Consider the following 16,193-nt stretch of genomic DNA (forward strand, 5'->3'; position numbering starts at 1 on the left):
GCTACAGACCCGTCAGACACCGAGAGTAGAAAACACCATGACGTTAAATGTGGCAGAAATCCTCCTCGGCCTCCACAGGCTGAACATACTGCCAGCAACCCTCTCTAGTGGAGGGCAGGGGGGGCCAGGGGGCTCCTCTCTGTGGGGGGGGGGGGGGGGGGGGCACACGCTATGGCGAAACCCCAGCAGGTGGGTCACTGAGGGGGGGTTCCTCCAGTCGCCACATCCAAAGGTTCAAAATGGACTCACCATGACTGCTGAAGCCTGTGTCCACTGGGGGAAGGCGGTGGTGGCTCGTGCTGGTCCTTGGTGGCCCTTGGTGGTCCTTGGTGATCTGAGGTGGTCCTTGGTGGTCTGAGGTGGTCCTTGGTGGTCTGAGGTGACCTGAGGTGGTCCTTGGTGGTCTGAGGTGGTCCTTGGTGGTCTGAGGTGGTCCGTGCTGGTCTAACCCTCAGACACTCCTCTCCAGCTGTCGTCTTCCTCCGTGGCTCCTCAACATATTGTGTGAAGAGTCACCCAGAGCCAGGCAGTTTTACACCCAGACACCCCCCACCCCCCCCTCCCCGCCCCCCCTGCTCCCATTGGCTGGTGAGAGGCCCTCTCCCCGCCCGTCACTTCAGCAGCTGTCCTTCCTCTGCTCTCCGTCTCTTCACCTCTTCTCTCTCCATCGCTCCCTTAAAGCAGAAGTTCACTTTGACTCACTGTGAGGAGTCGTTGGTTTTGCTTCCTTGTCGGCGGCAGCGGCTCCAGGAGGCCCACATTCTCCGGGGGCTTCCTGGTTGTCGTCTGGACGACGGGGACGTCTGGGGAATGTGGGGGTCGGGGGGGCTTGACCTCCGGCGTGAGGGCAGTAGGTCCCAGATGAGGAGGAAGGTCTGAAGTTTCAGCCAAACCTCTGTTTCCCCACTTCATCTCCTTCCTCAGGTTTGCAATGAAACCAGACGCCGCCTGGAGGCGCGAGGCTGAACTGCAGCTTGAGCCGTTTCGAGTCCTTCCTCCTTGTTTCTCTGTGAAAGTGGCTTTGAGATGACATTATATAAATAAAAGCTGAAGGTTTCTGGGTTGTTTTTTTTCTGAACTGTATCCTAGATGTGCTCAGTGTCGCCTCCTGCAGTCAGCCATTGGAACTGAAGAACATAAAGCCCAAAGGTTCCATCAGTTGGTCAGAAAGTCTGTGTAAAAACAGGCGAATCTTCACTTCAGGCTGATTAACCCTCCAGCCTCCACCACCCCCACCCCCACCCTCCACCACCCGTACCCTCCACTTGAACCTCACCAGTTTATACTTTCTGTTCTGTTAGTTACTTTCTGTTCTGTTAGTAGAAAAAAAAATATTATTGCAGGTTTTGCTGGGAACTTTAGTTCCAGTTTCACCAACAGTGTAAAACAGACATTTCTTCACAACATACTTGGTTTGTCATAGATCCTCAACATTCAAGAGCCAAATGCCAGATTATGTAAAGCAGTGCTTCACTGCTCTGACCACTTTGTTTTACTCACAATGACATCGACACACTGAATGTTTCCAACATCGAGCAGCACAACGAACTAACAGAGAAGAGGAATGTGTCGCCTGCGACGTGCGGCAGATTTCTATTGACGCTGTAATTTGACACCAGGACCATCCTCCTGTCCGCTGGTTGAAGGGTGGAGAAGCTTATAGTGTGTGTGTGTGTGTGTGTGTGTGTGTGTGTGTGTGTGTGTGTGTGTGTGTGTGTGTGTGTGTGTGTGTGTGTGTGTTGCGAGGTCCTCAGTGGTTCTGAGCAGAAACAAACAGCTGCTTTGGTTTCATCCTCTTTATTAAAAAGTACCAACAACAAACAAGACATAAAGGACACGGGAGTGAAATGTTCCAGTGGCGGTGAGTCCGGGGGGTGGGGGGGTCAGGGGGTCAGTCTGTGGTGGTCCGGCGGTACCAGAAGCGAGCTCTGAAGTCGTCGCTGCAGGTCATGAAGCCGGGGTTGGTGGGCGAGTGCACGATGCAGCGCACGATGTTGTTGTGGCCCAGAGACAGCAGGTTCTTCCTCTCGGCGGAGCGAGAGTCCCAGCAGCACAGGGAGATGGTCCGCTCGTCCGGCAGCAGCACGTAGTCCTCCGTGTGGTTGAACACGCCCTGCGTCCGGTGCATCTGACGCCCACTGAGTCCAGCGCCTGAGGAGACCGGGACCGGACCAGAACAACAGATGTGAGAAGAACTGACCCGTTTATTATTAACCAGTTGATTACATACATCTTAACCTTCAACACAAGAGCTACAGTAGTCTACAGTTGAATCAAATGAATAACAAATAAATGAGAAGACCCAGAAAATAACCTAAATAAATCCAATAAAAGCAAATTCTACTTTTAAAGTGCAAACAATTCACGTTCACTTCAGGTATTCTTGACTGTCAGTGGAGACAAAACAACACAATATTGTCCACTGGCCAACGACTCACAGTTGAGAGTTCCCCGCTCCAGTTTCACTGACTGACTGAAACACTGATCACTGCTCTTAGTCGTCACTAAAAGAAGAGTGTCACCAAAATAAACACGTCACTCTAGTAAGAAGAGCAGAAAACAAATAATAATCTGCTGACAACCCTTACGACTCCTCCATCTCCACTTTCTGCAGCATGATGTGGAGATTATTTCTAAGAAGTTAAACATTGTGCAGAAATACACTTTTGAACTTCTTCATGCATCTGAGGTAAGGTTTCTAGGAAGACTGTAGGGAGGCTGGAGGAGCTGAACTCAGTGTTTCAACCCGACATCCCAACAGGAGCTGCTCATAGAGCACAATAAACTCTCATTCTGTTCTAGTCGGGCCCTTTTTGTCGTCCCGTGGGAATTTGTCATGTTTTGCAAACGTTTGGGCCGACGGTGGTTGTTTGAGGAAGCTGGAGGTTGGTTGAGGTTGGTCGTATTAAACGTTCCTGGTTCTGTGCCACCACAGGAAACCTGTGACAGGTGTTGCACTTGGCTGCAGCGTCTCGGTCCGAGGTTCAGGTAAAATATTGCCACACGGCCGACGTCACTTCTCCTACAGTAGCACACACCTTGTTGTTGTTGTGATCACGTTTGTTGTGTATGCTGGATCAGAGACCTTCTATTGGCTGGAGCTGGGTGCTCTTCTTCTTCTTTGGCATTTGTGACGGCGACACCAACGTCAAGGTGCATTACTGTGTGGTATTACTGTAGCAAAACTATTTGTCTGTCAGGGGTCGGCAACCCGCGACTCCCTCGTCCCTACACTGTGGCTCCTGGAGCCTCCGTCCTACTGCAGTTACTCCTGGAGGGACGTAAGGAGGCAAAGCCACCCAGAGAGGGACGTAAGGAGGCAAGGCCACCCAGAGAGGGACGTAAGGAGGCAAAGCCACCCAGAGAGGGACGTAAGGACGCAAGGCCACCCAGAGAGGGACGTAAGGAGGCAAAGCCACCCAGAGAGGGACGCAAGGACGCAAAGCCACCCAGAGAGGGACGCAAGGACGCAAAGCCACCCAGAGAGGGACGCAAGGACGCAAAGCCACCCAGAGAGGGACGTAAGGAGGCAAAGCCACCCAGAGAGGGACGTAAGGACGCAAAGCCACCCAGAGAGGGACGCAAGGACGCAAAGCCACCCAGAGAGGGACGTAAGGAGGCAAAGCCACCCAGAGAGGGACGTAGGGAGGCAAAGCCACCCAGAGAGGGACGTAAGGACGCAAGGCCACCCAGAGAGGGACGTAAGGACGCAAGGCCACCCAGAGAGGGACGTAAGGACGCAAAGCCACCCAGAGAGGGACGTAAGGAGGCAAGGCCACCCAGAGAGGGACGTAAGGAGGCAAAGCCACCCAGAGAGGGACGTAAGGACGCAAGGCCACCCAGAGAGGGACGTAAGGACGCAAGGCCACCCAGAGAGGGACGTAGGGAGGCAAAGCCACCCAGAGAGGGACGTAAGGACGCAAGGCCACCCAGAGAGGGACGTAAGGACGCAAGGCCACCCAGAGAGGGACGCAAGGACGCAAAGCCACCCAGAGAGGGACGTAAGGAGGCAAGGCCACCCAGAGAGGGACGTAAGGAGGCAAAGCCACCCAGAGAGGGACGTAAGGAGGCAAGGCCACCCAGAGAGGGACGTAAGGAGGCAAAGCCACCCAGAGCGCAGTCCCTACAAAGAGTGGTAAAATGTAGGGTCGTGAACGAGCAGTGATGTGACGGATGAAGGATGAAGAACGTAGAAGAACAGTGGCTCAACTGGTGTCTGAAGCTGGGAGCTTCCTGTTCCTTTCACAGTAAAAGCGCTGCGCTGTGGAGCGCCGACAGTTCCAGGAGGTTCATTACAGACTTGTTGAGAGTGACGGAACATTCTAGTGAATTACACAACAACTACAGGACATTAAAGACACACCATCACACTCATGGTTCTAACAATCCACATCTCCCACATTTATCTTCCATTTTAATAATGTGTAGCAATAAAGGAGCTGAGAGCTGCAATGCATTATGGGGGTTTCTGTTTGTCGTGTTTTAAATGTAATTATTGGGGGTTATGTTAGGTTTATAGTGTTGGTAATAATTGTGTTGTGTTTTTGTTGCTTAGTTCATGTAGTTTAGTTTATTAGTTGTAAGTTGTCAACCAGCAGTGAAGAAGGTTTTGTGTGTCGTGTCGTCCTGGCATGGTCTGCTGGGGGACTGTCAAAATAAAAGGTGTGTGTCTCTCTGGGTGTTGTGTTCAGTAGGAAATGGGACCAAATGGCTCTTTGAGCATTAAAGGTTGCTAACCCCTGGTCTATGCGTATTGAGAGTTGTCCGTCTGTACCTCAATGTGTCCGTCTGAAGTTGAAGAGTCGTCAATGTGTAACATAATTTGTCAAAGTGCAGCAGAACCTCCAGGCTGGTCTGGGGAGTTGGAGAGTTCTCCTTGGATTTATCTCTGCTACTCTTCCTGCAGCGCTACCTTCCAGCACTCCCGTGTTCAATCCTGGCATTGCTGATCACGTTGCTATGGCAACACGCCTCCAAACCCTCCTTACCGGTGTACTTGACCAGCGTGCGGCCCGTGGAGATCTCCCACAGCTTGACCACCGAGTCCTTCCCGCTGGACAGGATGTACTTGGAGTTCTTGGAGAAGACGGCGGAGCAGACCTCGGCGCCGTCGTGGGCCTTGTCGAAGGTGGCCACGCAGCGGTTGGAGACGCCGTCCCACAGCTTAATGCTGCCGTCCTTGCTGCAGGTCACGTAGCTGTTGGCCGTGGGGTTGTAGCCCACGCCGCTGATGGTGTCGGTGTGCTGGTCCAGGGGGTTGCAGGACACGAAGCACTGGAAGGTGTTGACGTCGTAGAGGCGCAGGGTGGGGTGCTGCGTGCCCACCAGCAGGAAGTCTCCTGAAGGGTGGAAGGAGATGGACCGCAGCATCTCGGCCTCCTGCACGGACCGCCACATAAATGATGAGCACAGTGACCTGGGACATTCAGGGTTTTCAAACAAGAGCGCCATGCGAACGCCATTGTACTGCAGCAACCTGGTCTCTGTCAGCGTGAGGTGACTGGATCCAGGTTCCAACAACGTACTATGCCACCAATTATTAAATGTTATTTGCTTTAAGATGTGTTCTGTACTTTTCTCACCTAAAACTGCTGTTGTCTGATACAAAGGCTCATGTGTCCTGAACAGTTCCACACATCGGGATGTAAAAACCAGGATCTAGCCGACACAACGTGACCAGGGTCCACAACCGAAATAGTTGCAAACAAACTTAATTTGACAATTCTGCCTACTCGAATCAGGTAAAGTGGACTTGGTCGTGTGCCGCCTCATTATCCAAGTGACTTCATCACTTCACGCTGGCGTCTTGATCACATGTTAGTCATACTGGCTGCTCTACATGTTAAACCTCCTGGATAAATGGTAGCACTCAGTAACTATGAGTTCGAAAACAGATGGACAAGTTCACTATTAAAGTCCTAGTGAAATGAAAATTCGACCTCCAAAACACTCTGGCTGTCGCTTCTCAGGACATTTTTATGCTAACTGGCTGAAGGGTAAAATGTTAAAACACGGCAATCCTCGAGAAAATAGCCGATAAACGGCGCTATTTCCTCTGCTGGGCGGAGCTTCTGACAATAACAGAGTGACATCACGAGTTGTGCACACGCCCAAGTTGTGTTTACATTATGGAGGATCAGAGTTTTGACGACGAAGAGGCTGAATTTAACCATATTTCATCATCATGGTCATTTCAAACCCAGTGATTGATGAAGAAGACACAGAAGGTGGTTCTGCCATCGGTGACCCCGTCTGGAACACGTTAGAGGAAGAAGACGCTTCGTCCTCCATTCGTCCTCGTCTCCTCGCCTCAGCAGTCGCCAGTTTTCACCTTTGAGGCTCCTGAATTTTGGCAGAACGACCGGCTTCCTGGATCGAACATGTCGAAGCGTTTTTCCGACTGTGGAATCACCGAAGATAAGTCCAGGTATTACCTGATCGTCTACTAGCCGCCTATGCGCCTTTTTTCCTCTCTCGGTCTCTTCCAGGCTCAATCTTAAGTCAAGGCTCATAAAACGCCGACTATAACTTCAAAACACTGCAAAAACTTGGATATTTAAGAGGGAAACAAGCCGATATAAACACAACAGATGGAGATCTGCACAACTCTTGACGTCACGCCCACGAAGAAGGATTCCCCCGACTTCCTCGGCTGGAGATTCAAAATTCAAATAACTTTGTTATGCGACAACAGTGGTGGGGCAGAGTCGGAGGAACCTTAGAAGTAGAACCCCAACTATCATTTTTTGCAAAGTAGTGTGTTACATTTCACTGGGACTTTAAAAGACTTGTTTGTTGCAGCAGAATCAAGAACTCCATACTTATTGATGGACTACAAAGATCACTGTACAACAGCCACACGACTCAAACTAACAGTTTCTTTTACAGCAAAGACGTTCATGATTTCGACCCGAGGCTCTCCACTGTTGACGAAGCGTGAGTGTTCAGACCTGTATGTATTTGAAAGCTCTCTTTGCAGAGGGTTTGGAGTAGTCGAACAGCTTGAGGGTGTAATCTCTGGAGCCGGAGGCCAGGATCTGTTCGGTGGGATGGAAGGCGAGGCACGTCACTTCATCCACGTGGTCGTACAGCGTCCGGATGACGGGGTGGTTCTCCATGTTCTGCTGCGCCGTCTCATTCATCATCACCTGAGCGACACACAAACGGAGAGACACACATGAGCCTGCCGCCTCACCGGCCGCCAACGGGGTGCGGCGCGGCCCCTCACCTCGATGGGCATGGCGCTCTTCGCCAGCATGCGCTCCGTGTCCAGGATCTTGATGGAGGCGTCCGCCGAGCCGGTGGCGATCAGCTGGCCGTCGCGGCTGTACGTGGCCACCCGACACGGGCCTTTGTGAGACGTGACGTAGCAGGTCTCGTACTCCGAAGCCTCGGGGGACATGGTCTGAACGTCCGCGTCGAACTCCAGGTCGATGCCGACGCCGGGCGCCACCGTGTCGGAGCGCCCAATGGCGTACTGGACGGCACTGTCGTCATTCTCCATCCCTGTGGGAGGCACACGGTCAAGGTCGTAACACATTTGAAGTTTTAAAGGTTTTTCTTAAACGGGGCTCTCTTAAACGGTTATACAGGTTTGTAATCACTCTTACTCTGAAAATCCCACATCATTAAAGGTCCCATATTATACTATATCAACTTTTCTGTGCTTTAAACATCATAAAAGTGCTATTTGGGGTTCATAAACATCCCCAAAGTGTTTTTTTCATTGAGTCCCTCAAGCTTGAGTTCACAGTGATCTTTCTCTGTTCTAACTGGTGGAGGAGCTCAAAACCTTGGTTCTATTTGATGACGTGGCACCACCTTGCTGACGCTGCACAGAGCTGGAGAAGCCCCGCCTCCAGGAAGATTGACATGCGGAGAAACCAAAACAAGACACGCCCACCAATGTGCCAATGAGCCTCTTCTCTGCTGTCTCAGTCTCTGCTGCTTCACATTGAACTGCTGTTTTTGTTGTGTCCAGAACGGTTTTCACCTTCATGTCCACTGGAGAAAATGTGTTTTCAGGTACCAGTATGGTTCCACACTATTTGTCTTGCTGAAAGAAGAAGCACAGCGGCAAATGTGGCTGGACTTTTTTTTTCTTTTCCGCAAAGAATGTGTTTGTTTGCGAGCGACACTTCCCCAAAGAAGCTTCCAGAACTACGGTTCTTTGAACCTGGACTTACTCAGAAGCTCATCTTGAAACCTGCTGCTATTCCCACAATAAAAGACTAACGAGGCGCCGAGATCTGTAAGAACATTGCTACAACTACCAGCGTGAGCTGCTGGCTATGTCACCGAGGTGGTGGAGGAGGCGGCTGTGAGCTGGGCCGCAGTCTCCGTGAGGGTGGAGGAGGAGGAGGAGCTGAGAACCACCCGGTTCATGAGAGGTGACGTCAGCTGAAGAAATAGTTATCATTTCACAAGTTTTGAGTGTTGTATACTGTATCACCCAAATGATCCCACATGAGCATAGGATGGACTGTGAAACATGAAATATAGACAAATATGGGTCCTTTAAACACATTTTAAAGTGACATGGAGGTGGCCGTGGCTCCTGAATATTAACATCATGACAACAGTAAATCTGAACTATATAGTGCAGCTTTTATTTCTGTGTACAGATCCCAGTAGATCAGCAGGGTGGGACACAGATGGACTAAGCCTGTTCAGTCTCAATGTGAAGACGTGGACATTGTCACTAAACTTGCTGTGTTGATTAGAGAAGCATTGGGGGGGGGGGTGTCACATATCATGTTCTGCAGGACTAACCATAGAGGGCGCTCTCCCTGGGTCACAACAAAGGTCAAATTGTCAACTCAACAGTGTTTGTCACACAAACTGAAACAAATCCCAGAGGAAACACTGAACTTTGTTGCGTTAGTCCCACCAGAGAGCACAGTTAAAATGTCGGCAGGGTTGTGAACGACGCAGGTACGCGACGTCATTACACAACAGTATTCGCGGTATCAACGTGGAAGTTGCCGCGCTGCTCAGGGGACCGAGCGAAGCCTGGCGCCTCCGTTCTCTGTGAAACAGCTTGGAAAACGTCCTCATTGTGAGCAGCAGCTCCTGCTGAAGCTCCTCCTCTTCCATTACTGAGGTTCGTCTTGCACCTCGCCAGAACACCAGGGGGCAGTGTCGCGCCCATATCTCAATAAACCACGTTAATTAAACAACTAATGAGAACAATGGAGGGTTAATAGGGCGATGAGATATTTAAATATTGCAGCTTGTCCAGAGTGACGATGGTCGCCGCCTTGCTCCTTGCTCTCCTACAGCTCACTGAGGGTCCGTCCACACGAGGACCGGATTCACTTTTTGACCAATCATCCAAACGAGGCGGCGTTTTAGAAGAGTGGGGAAATTCTAAAACCCCGGCTCTGCTGTGAGGTGTGGATGGCAAAGAGGGTCATCTGTGGAAAAACGATGATGTCATCACCTGCGGTCCGTGATGTCAACTAATAACCACAACAATGGTGGACTACAAGCTCCTGTCAAGCTGCAGAAGCTACTGATGCTAACAGGAGCATAGACCTATATAACTCAGTTATATAGAAGTCTATTTAGGAGTCTACCGCAAAATGTCTATGTGCTCTGCCTTCTGGTGTATTTGCTGAGTCTCAGCGCCCCTAAAGGCCTGGCATATCAGGGATAGATCTAATTGTTCCCCCTACGAGTCGAGCAGACCAGTGAGCCATGGGTTGCACTAGTCCTGCACCCAGTGAAATATATTTTGTTAAACAAATACAGTTTCATGTTATATTAAAATCATGATCATAGAAATAACAATTGATTTTTTTTTTTTTTTTAATGCTACATTTTGTGTTGCAGGTGCATCATCTCAGAGTTTTCTTCCCTAACGATGGACGGCAGAAAACTAGAAAAAGGGCTCAGAATGTCGTTCCTCATCACCTGCCTGCTGCTGGGGGCGACATTGGCTTTTGCACTTTTGCTTAGGCAACAGCTTGTGCACATCGTGCAGCAACAGTTTGAAGTTCTCCAGTTGTTATCATTTTTATAACGACCTGATTCAAAATACTGCAAGATACTGTGTAACTGTACTGTATACAACAGACTGCTGCTTGATTTATTAGCTCACACTCATGCATCATTGTAGATTAAATGTACATTAAAACCATGGAAAAGGTTTTTTCCCCAAGAGGGCCAATATGTCCTGCACCTAGGTGAATTAAAGAAATTACTAATATGATTGTCAAAATTAATAGAAATATAACTTAATATCATCATGTACAACCAATGTAAAGTTGAAATTCAATACATGATAGTTCAAAGTACATTTTCTGTACCCCTTTGGAAAATGTTGTGTTTCCATAATAAACATAGTGATATTAATAATCCTTACAATGTGTCTCTACAGAGTGAGAGTGAACAGTTGTGCCATTTAAATTTTTTATGCACAAGAAGACAAAAGGCACCGGCCAAAATGATGATATCCCTGCATTTTCTAGTCCATTTAAGATTTTTCATGTCATGAAAGTAAACCAAATTATAGCTGAAGTGTTTACAGCTTATTCAGAACTCTGATGTCATACTTTCTAGACCACATGTGGAACTCTGGTCCTTGAGGGCCGCAGCCCTGCACGATTTGTACTTCTCCCTGCTTCCACACAGCTGATGGCAATGAGCAGCTGGTTATCTGGCTTTGTGCTGAACGTGGTGATGAACCATCAGGACGTTCAGGGGAGGGAGACGTGGAAAACGTGCAGAGCCTCGGCCCTCGAGGACCTGAGTTTGACACCCCTGTTCTAGACCCACTCAATGTTTCCAAGTTCACAAACCTCTTGTTCTGATCTTACCCCTTGTCCTTTGGCTGTTTACTCTGCTGCTGCCATGTCGAAATGAAACTTTAATACTGATCCCAATCACACAGACATTGACTTGTGCCTGGTATGGCAGCTCAGCATAGCAAGTAATGTGGGTGTCTGTAGACCCCCCAGCTATGGGCTGAAGCCAGCAGGGTCTACCGTGCCTGGAATGTTATATATACCGTATAACTCATCTACGATAATACTCCTACTTTGTGAGATTCAAAATGTTCCAGGCGAGAAGTCGTTCTTGGTTCAAAATGTACTGAAAATATGACGTTTTCGTCCTCAGATTTTGCACTGGTCCCCGGGACTAGCCTTGGGAAATGTGTACTCGTCTTGGACTGGCGTCAGGATTAACCCCTCATGTGCACTACGTGCCCTGAAGCCTCGTGTTGAGCAGAGTTCATAGACGTCACTGCTGAATTTCCTTCTTGTGGCTTCAAAAAAAGAGTCTGCGGGGGCCTTAAGTGTGGTTCAAAGTCCAGATTGAGAAAACACACTTTAACCTAAACATCATCTGCCTGGTCGCAAATATTTCCCAGAGAAACTCCACCTGCGTTTTCTTTCATTCTCGTCATAAAAGAAAAAAAAAATGAACGTTTTTTTGATTCAATAAATACTGTTTTAGCAAAATTCATATTATAATTTCTGACTTATCAAATCCCAGTTAAATATTGGCAAATATAAATGTAGCATGAAGTCGAATGTTTGCATGTAGACACAGAATCAGCATATCAGTGAGATTGATCCATCTAAAGTGGTGATTTCAGGCCAAGGCTAAACATTGAGCTATACATCGTGATGTGGCCGGAGAATATGGAGATACTAAAAAAAGACCACATCGTTCAATTAGTGGATCAGATAAGCGAGACGGGGGGGGGTCCAGGGGTCTCACCTATCTTGGCCAGCTGCATGAGCTGCTCGGAGGGCGACACGACGCTGTGAGGCTTCACCTCCCCGATGAGGCTGTTGGCGATGCCGGTGTAGCCGTCATACAGCAGCTGGCTGATAATCAGCCTGTACAGCTGCTGCCGGTCCTTCAGGGTCGCTTTGGGCCGGAACATGTCTGTCTGTCGGTCTCCTCCACTTCCTGCTGCGTGGAAACAAAGACACGTCACTTCCTCCGTCTCCACCATGTCAGGTACCCCAGCTGAAGGCTGCCACCGTGCTACCTGGAGGTGGGGGTGTCAACTCCCTGGAACATACAACAAGACCTGACCTGCTTGCATTCACTGTTCCTTCGCTCTTTTTTTCTGTGTGAAACATTTTTTTTTACTATTTGACTTGAACCTGATTTTTTTTGTAGATGCATATTATTGTGTATATGAACACACTGAAAACAAAATTATTTAGCAATTGATTTTTCTTGCAAAAAACCAAAATTAGCAGAATAATAATCTGTATTTTTCTTAAATAGATACCCGTCTTGCTTCTTACATCTTTCGTTAACAGAACTCCGTCTGGCACATATTACAACAGAATAAATACAAATTTACATAAAATTGTGTAAATTGATAGAAAACAACAGAAAGCAGAACATTCCTGTAATAATGCACATTTAGTGCAATTAGAAAAGTGCAAACAGAAAGTGTGTGGAAAAGTTCTCAACATAAAATATTAGTTCATCCAAGTGAACGACAGCAGGCTATGGTTGAAGTCAAAAAGATAAAAGATTGAACTGATGAACTCAATGTTACATCATGTAAAGTCTATTTTCCATCTGTATTTCTGTTGAGCTCTTGCTGCACTGAGTTGTTTGTCTTTCAGCGTTCCAGAGTCAAACTGAGCAACACATTTCATCTTTTAGACTGACAATGAGCTCATTTCTATTAATTCAGTAGAACATTGGTTCTGCACATCAGACCTGTGCATGGCCTTATTGATTGTATTTTTCCATACAATCTTCGAACTATATACATTAGTAAAAAAAACACCACAATGACAGGCTTTAACACGAGGCTCTGGACCGTGACGCCGTGCTCATCTGCTTTGAAGACAAAGTACCTCCATATAACACTTTGCACTCCTGTTTTTTCTACAAGTTGTGGCCTTGTGGATGGAGCAGCAGCCATTGTTTCCCTTCTGTCTCTCTTTTATTCCTCTCTTTCGCCAGACTCTTGCTATTTGCTGCTCCGTGAGTGATGCACTCAATTTGTTTTGACGGAGTTTCAACAGGTAGTTTGAGTCAGTTACGCATGTGCACTCTCACATGGACGCAAACGCCACGTCATTTACCCTGTTTGACATAAATTCTACTGACATTTTACAGACTATTTTTGATTCTTGCGGTAATACAGGACAAAGTATTACTTTTCAGCTCAATACGGGATGATTCCATTTTTCAAGGGGCGATCCGCAACCCTACTAAAGACTAAAGGCCAATTCATACTCCATAAGAACAAGAGGAAAGTTTGGCACTGCTGGGTCCTGCCGAACAAAATAAAGTCATTTCCTTCTTAATTAGTTTCAACTGTGACAACCGTCTTCATCGAACTACATTGGTGCCACACTGCCCAAACTTCAAGACTGCGCATACGTGTTTTCTATCTCGCTAATAACCATCAGTCATATTTTAAATATATTTAGCTTGTAACCTAGCTACTGAACAAGCCCCGCAGCTCTTTCACACGTCGGAGGATGGACTTACGTGATGCAAATGAACGCATCACGAAAAGCTGTCGGCTCCTGCAGTTAAAACCAGACCAACATCGCAGCTCAGACAAAAACTCTTTTATTACTGAAACAGTTCAGAGAAATGTATTTCTGAAAGCCAGAAATAAGCTGTGCAGTTGGGAAGTTAAAACGCCACTTCAGACTTGTGGTTGCAGCGAGGGGGCATGGCCTACAGTGAGGGGGGGTGGCCTGTAGTGAGGGGGCGTGGCCTGTGAGTTTGACAGCTGCTTCTTGCAGTCCTGCCAAAAAACTTTTTTTTCCGGCATCTGGCTCACGTCACTGCCGACTTATCTTCTTGTTCTTAAGGCTACAAAAAGGGAGTCTGCAGGGACCTTAACACGGTGCTACCCGAAGGCCAGAGGCCCCTGCAGACTCCCTTTTTGTCGCCATAAGAACAAGAAGAAAAGTCGGCAGTAAGGCTCCTCGATTCATGGAATTTTAACCGTGATTATAATTTTGGCTCCAGACGATCTCAACATTAATTTAATCGAGGAAAAACGATTATGTGGTGTTTTCCTTGTGAGACAGCATTTGGCTGCAGGACCACCACTCTCAGGTATTTCCAGCCTGTCAGACAGGAAATGATGATACATTTAACCTGAAAGCACAGGCGCTCGCGACTTAGCGGTAAGTTACTACTTTTAAATTTCCAGAAAAAGTTCTGAACGTATGGTTTCCTGTGTGTGCTCGTTGTTGTTATACCTGCCATACACTAACATCTATGGATGATGAGAATAACAGCGTGTTTCACCAGTGGTTTAGGTTCCGTGTCATTTTAAAGCTAAGTCATGCTAACGGTGGCTGCTAGCATGACGTAGCTTTAAGAACTTCACCTCGCCGTCTCACAGGACGGCCAAAGTATCAACATATAATGTAAAGCAACATGATTCGTTACTGTAGTTTAGATTAGTATCTAAAGTTATTTATTTATTGTTTTAAAAAGATTGAATGCAGTACAGCAGTTTATTTTCTACTACTACATTACAAGATATGTTTATATATTCAACAAGAGTTTTTTTAAACATGTTCAATAAATGCTGTTCCAAAATCAACCACATAATTGTGTAAACAATCATGATTTCAACAATGCCCCAAATAATCGTGATTAAGATTTTTTTCCATAATCGAGCAGCCCTAGTCTACAGTGACGTCAGCCAGATGCAGAAAACAAGCTTTTAGGCAGGAGAGTTCATTCTCCAAGGAGAAGCTGTCAAACTCGCAGGCCACGCCCCTCACTGCAGGCCACGCCCCTCACCGCAGCCACAAGTCTGTGAAGTGGCGTTTCAACTTTTAAACTGCACAGTTTACTTCTCTGCTCCAGTGCTTTCAGAAATGCACTTCTCTGAACTGTTTCAGTAAAAAAAAGAGCTTTTCAGAGCCGCGATGTTTGTCCGGTTTTCACTGCAGGAGTTAACAGCATTGAGTGATGCGTTCAGGTGCATTAGGTAAGCCTGCCCTCCGACACTTTAGCGAGCTGCGCGGCTCATAGAGCAGCAAGCTAAATATGATTAAAATATGACAGTTACTAGCGAGCTGGAACACGCATGCGCAGCACACAGCAGTGCTGAAGACTTTCTACTTGCTATTGGTCTTAACACCGTGTTACCTGACGGTAGTGAGAGCCAAATTAAGTTTCATGTCTTTATTTTCTGACTCCACCAGATGGCACTAATGGTTTGAAGATGGAGGCTGAAGGGCTGAGGTTAAAGTGTTTGTTGAGCAGACAGCGCCATCTCGTGACTTCAGAAACTCAAGACGGTGGTTCACGAAGCTTTATTTGGCTGCCGCTACCGTGCTAACTGAAGGCTCACACCGTGCCAACTGAAGGCAATCCCTGTGCTAACTGAAGACTAACACCGAGCTAACTGAAGAACAACACTGAACGGAAGGGAAGCCCCGTGCTAACTGATTGGGTAGCACCGTGCTAACGGAACAATATCACAGTGCTAACTGCAGAACAACACTGTGCTAACAGAAAGGCTAACAGTGCTAACCACATGAGAGGAGCCGCTGCTCACCCCGCTGGACCGGTTACTAATGCGGGAAGCCATTAAAACAGAGAGTGGACTGAAATGTCCAGCCCTGAAGTTCCGACTCTCTGCACTGAAGTAACTAATGGAATGTGAAATACCCCAAACACTCACCCACTTCAGACTTCCAGAGTCCCACTCCGTTAAGCACGTTACGATATACGTCACCGACGTCCTACGTCACCGTTCACGACGTTGCGTTAACATAGACCCGTACAGGTAGACTAATAGATATATAATTCTTAGAATCATAGGCTTTCGCTGTGGAAGCGAATGTGGCTCAAAAAAATTATTTTGAAATGTATTAACAGAAATACTTTTTCATTTTCGGATAAGACTGCCTTTTTTGACTCAAATAAAAATTAATGATTAATCATCCAAACTGCATTTTCATTTTCTGATACAGGGCTGTCTTTATCTGATTAAATTAAAATAAAAAAGGATACGTTTAAGTTTTATTTTCAAAACACACTCCAGCAAATCGTGACCAAAATTTATTTTGAAATGTCAAATTTGTAAATTAAAATGCATTAGAGGAAATGCTTTTTAATTTTCAGATTAAAACTGCATTTTTGACTCTATAAAATAGAAATAATAATCAATCATCCACACTGCATTTATATTTTCTCCTTCAAGACTGCTTATTCGGTGACTTAAT

The 16,193-nt window shown here is 47.2% G+C and overlaps 1 protein-coding gene across 1 annotated transcript; it reads right to left on the bottom strand.

Annotated features, from left to right (window-relative positions):
• Positions 1-1,828: 1,828 nt before the first annotated feature.
• cstf1 (cleavage stimulation factor, 3' pre-RNA, subunit 1) lies at positions 1,829-15,687 on the bottom strand. Its single transcript, XM_080495583.1, has 6 exons — positions 15,650-15,687; positions 11,728-11,925; positions 7,229-7,506; positions 6,951-7,148; positions 4,989-5,379; positions 1,829-2,151 (listed from the first exon to the last, which is right to left on the bottom strand). The coding sequence occupies exons 2-6, from the start codon at positions 11,894-11,896 to the stop codon at positions 1,892-1,894; spliced, it is 1,296 nt and encodes a 431-aa protein (XP_080351709.1). The 5' UTR covers positions 11,897-11,925; positions 15,650-15,687; the 3' UTR covers positions 1,829-1,891.
• Between the last annotated feature and the right edge of the window lie 506 nt (positions 15,688-16,193).

Source organism: Blennius ocellaris (assembly GCF_963422515.1).
Source record: "Blennius ocellaris genome assembly, chromosome: 4".
NCBI classification, from domain to species: Eukaryota; Metazoa; Chordata; class Actinopteri; order Blenniiformes; family Blenniidae; genus Blennius; species Blennius ocellaris.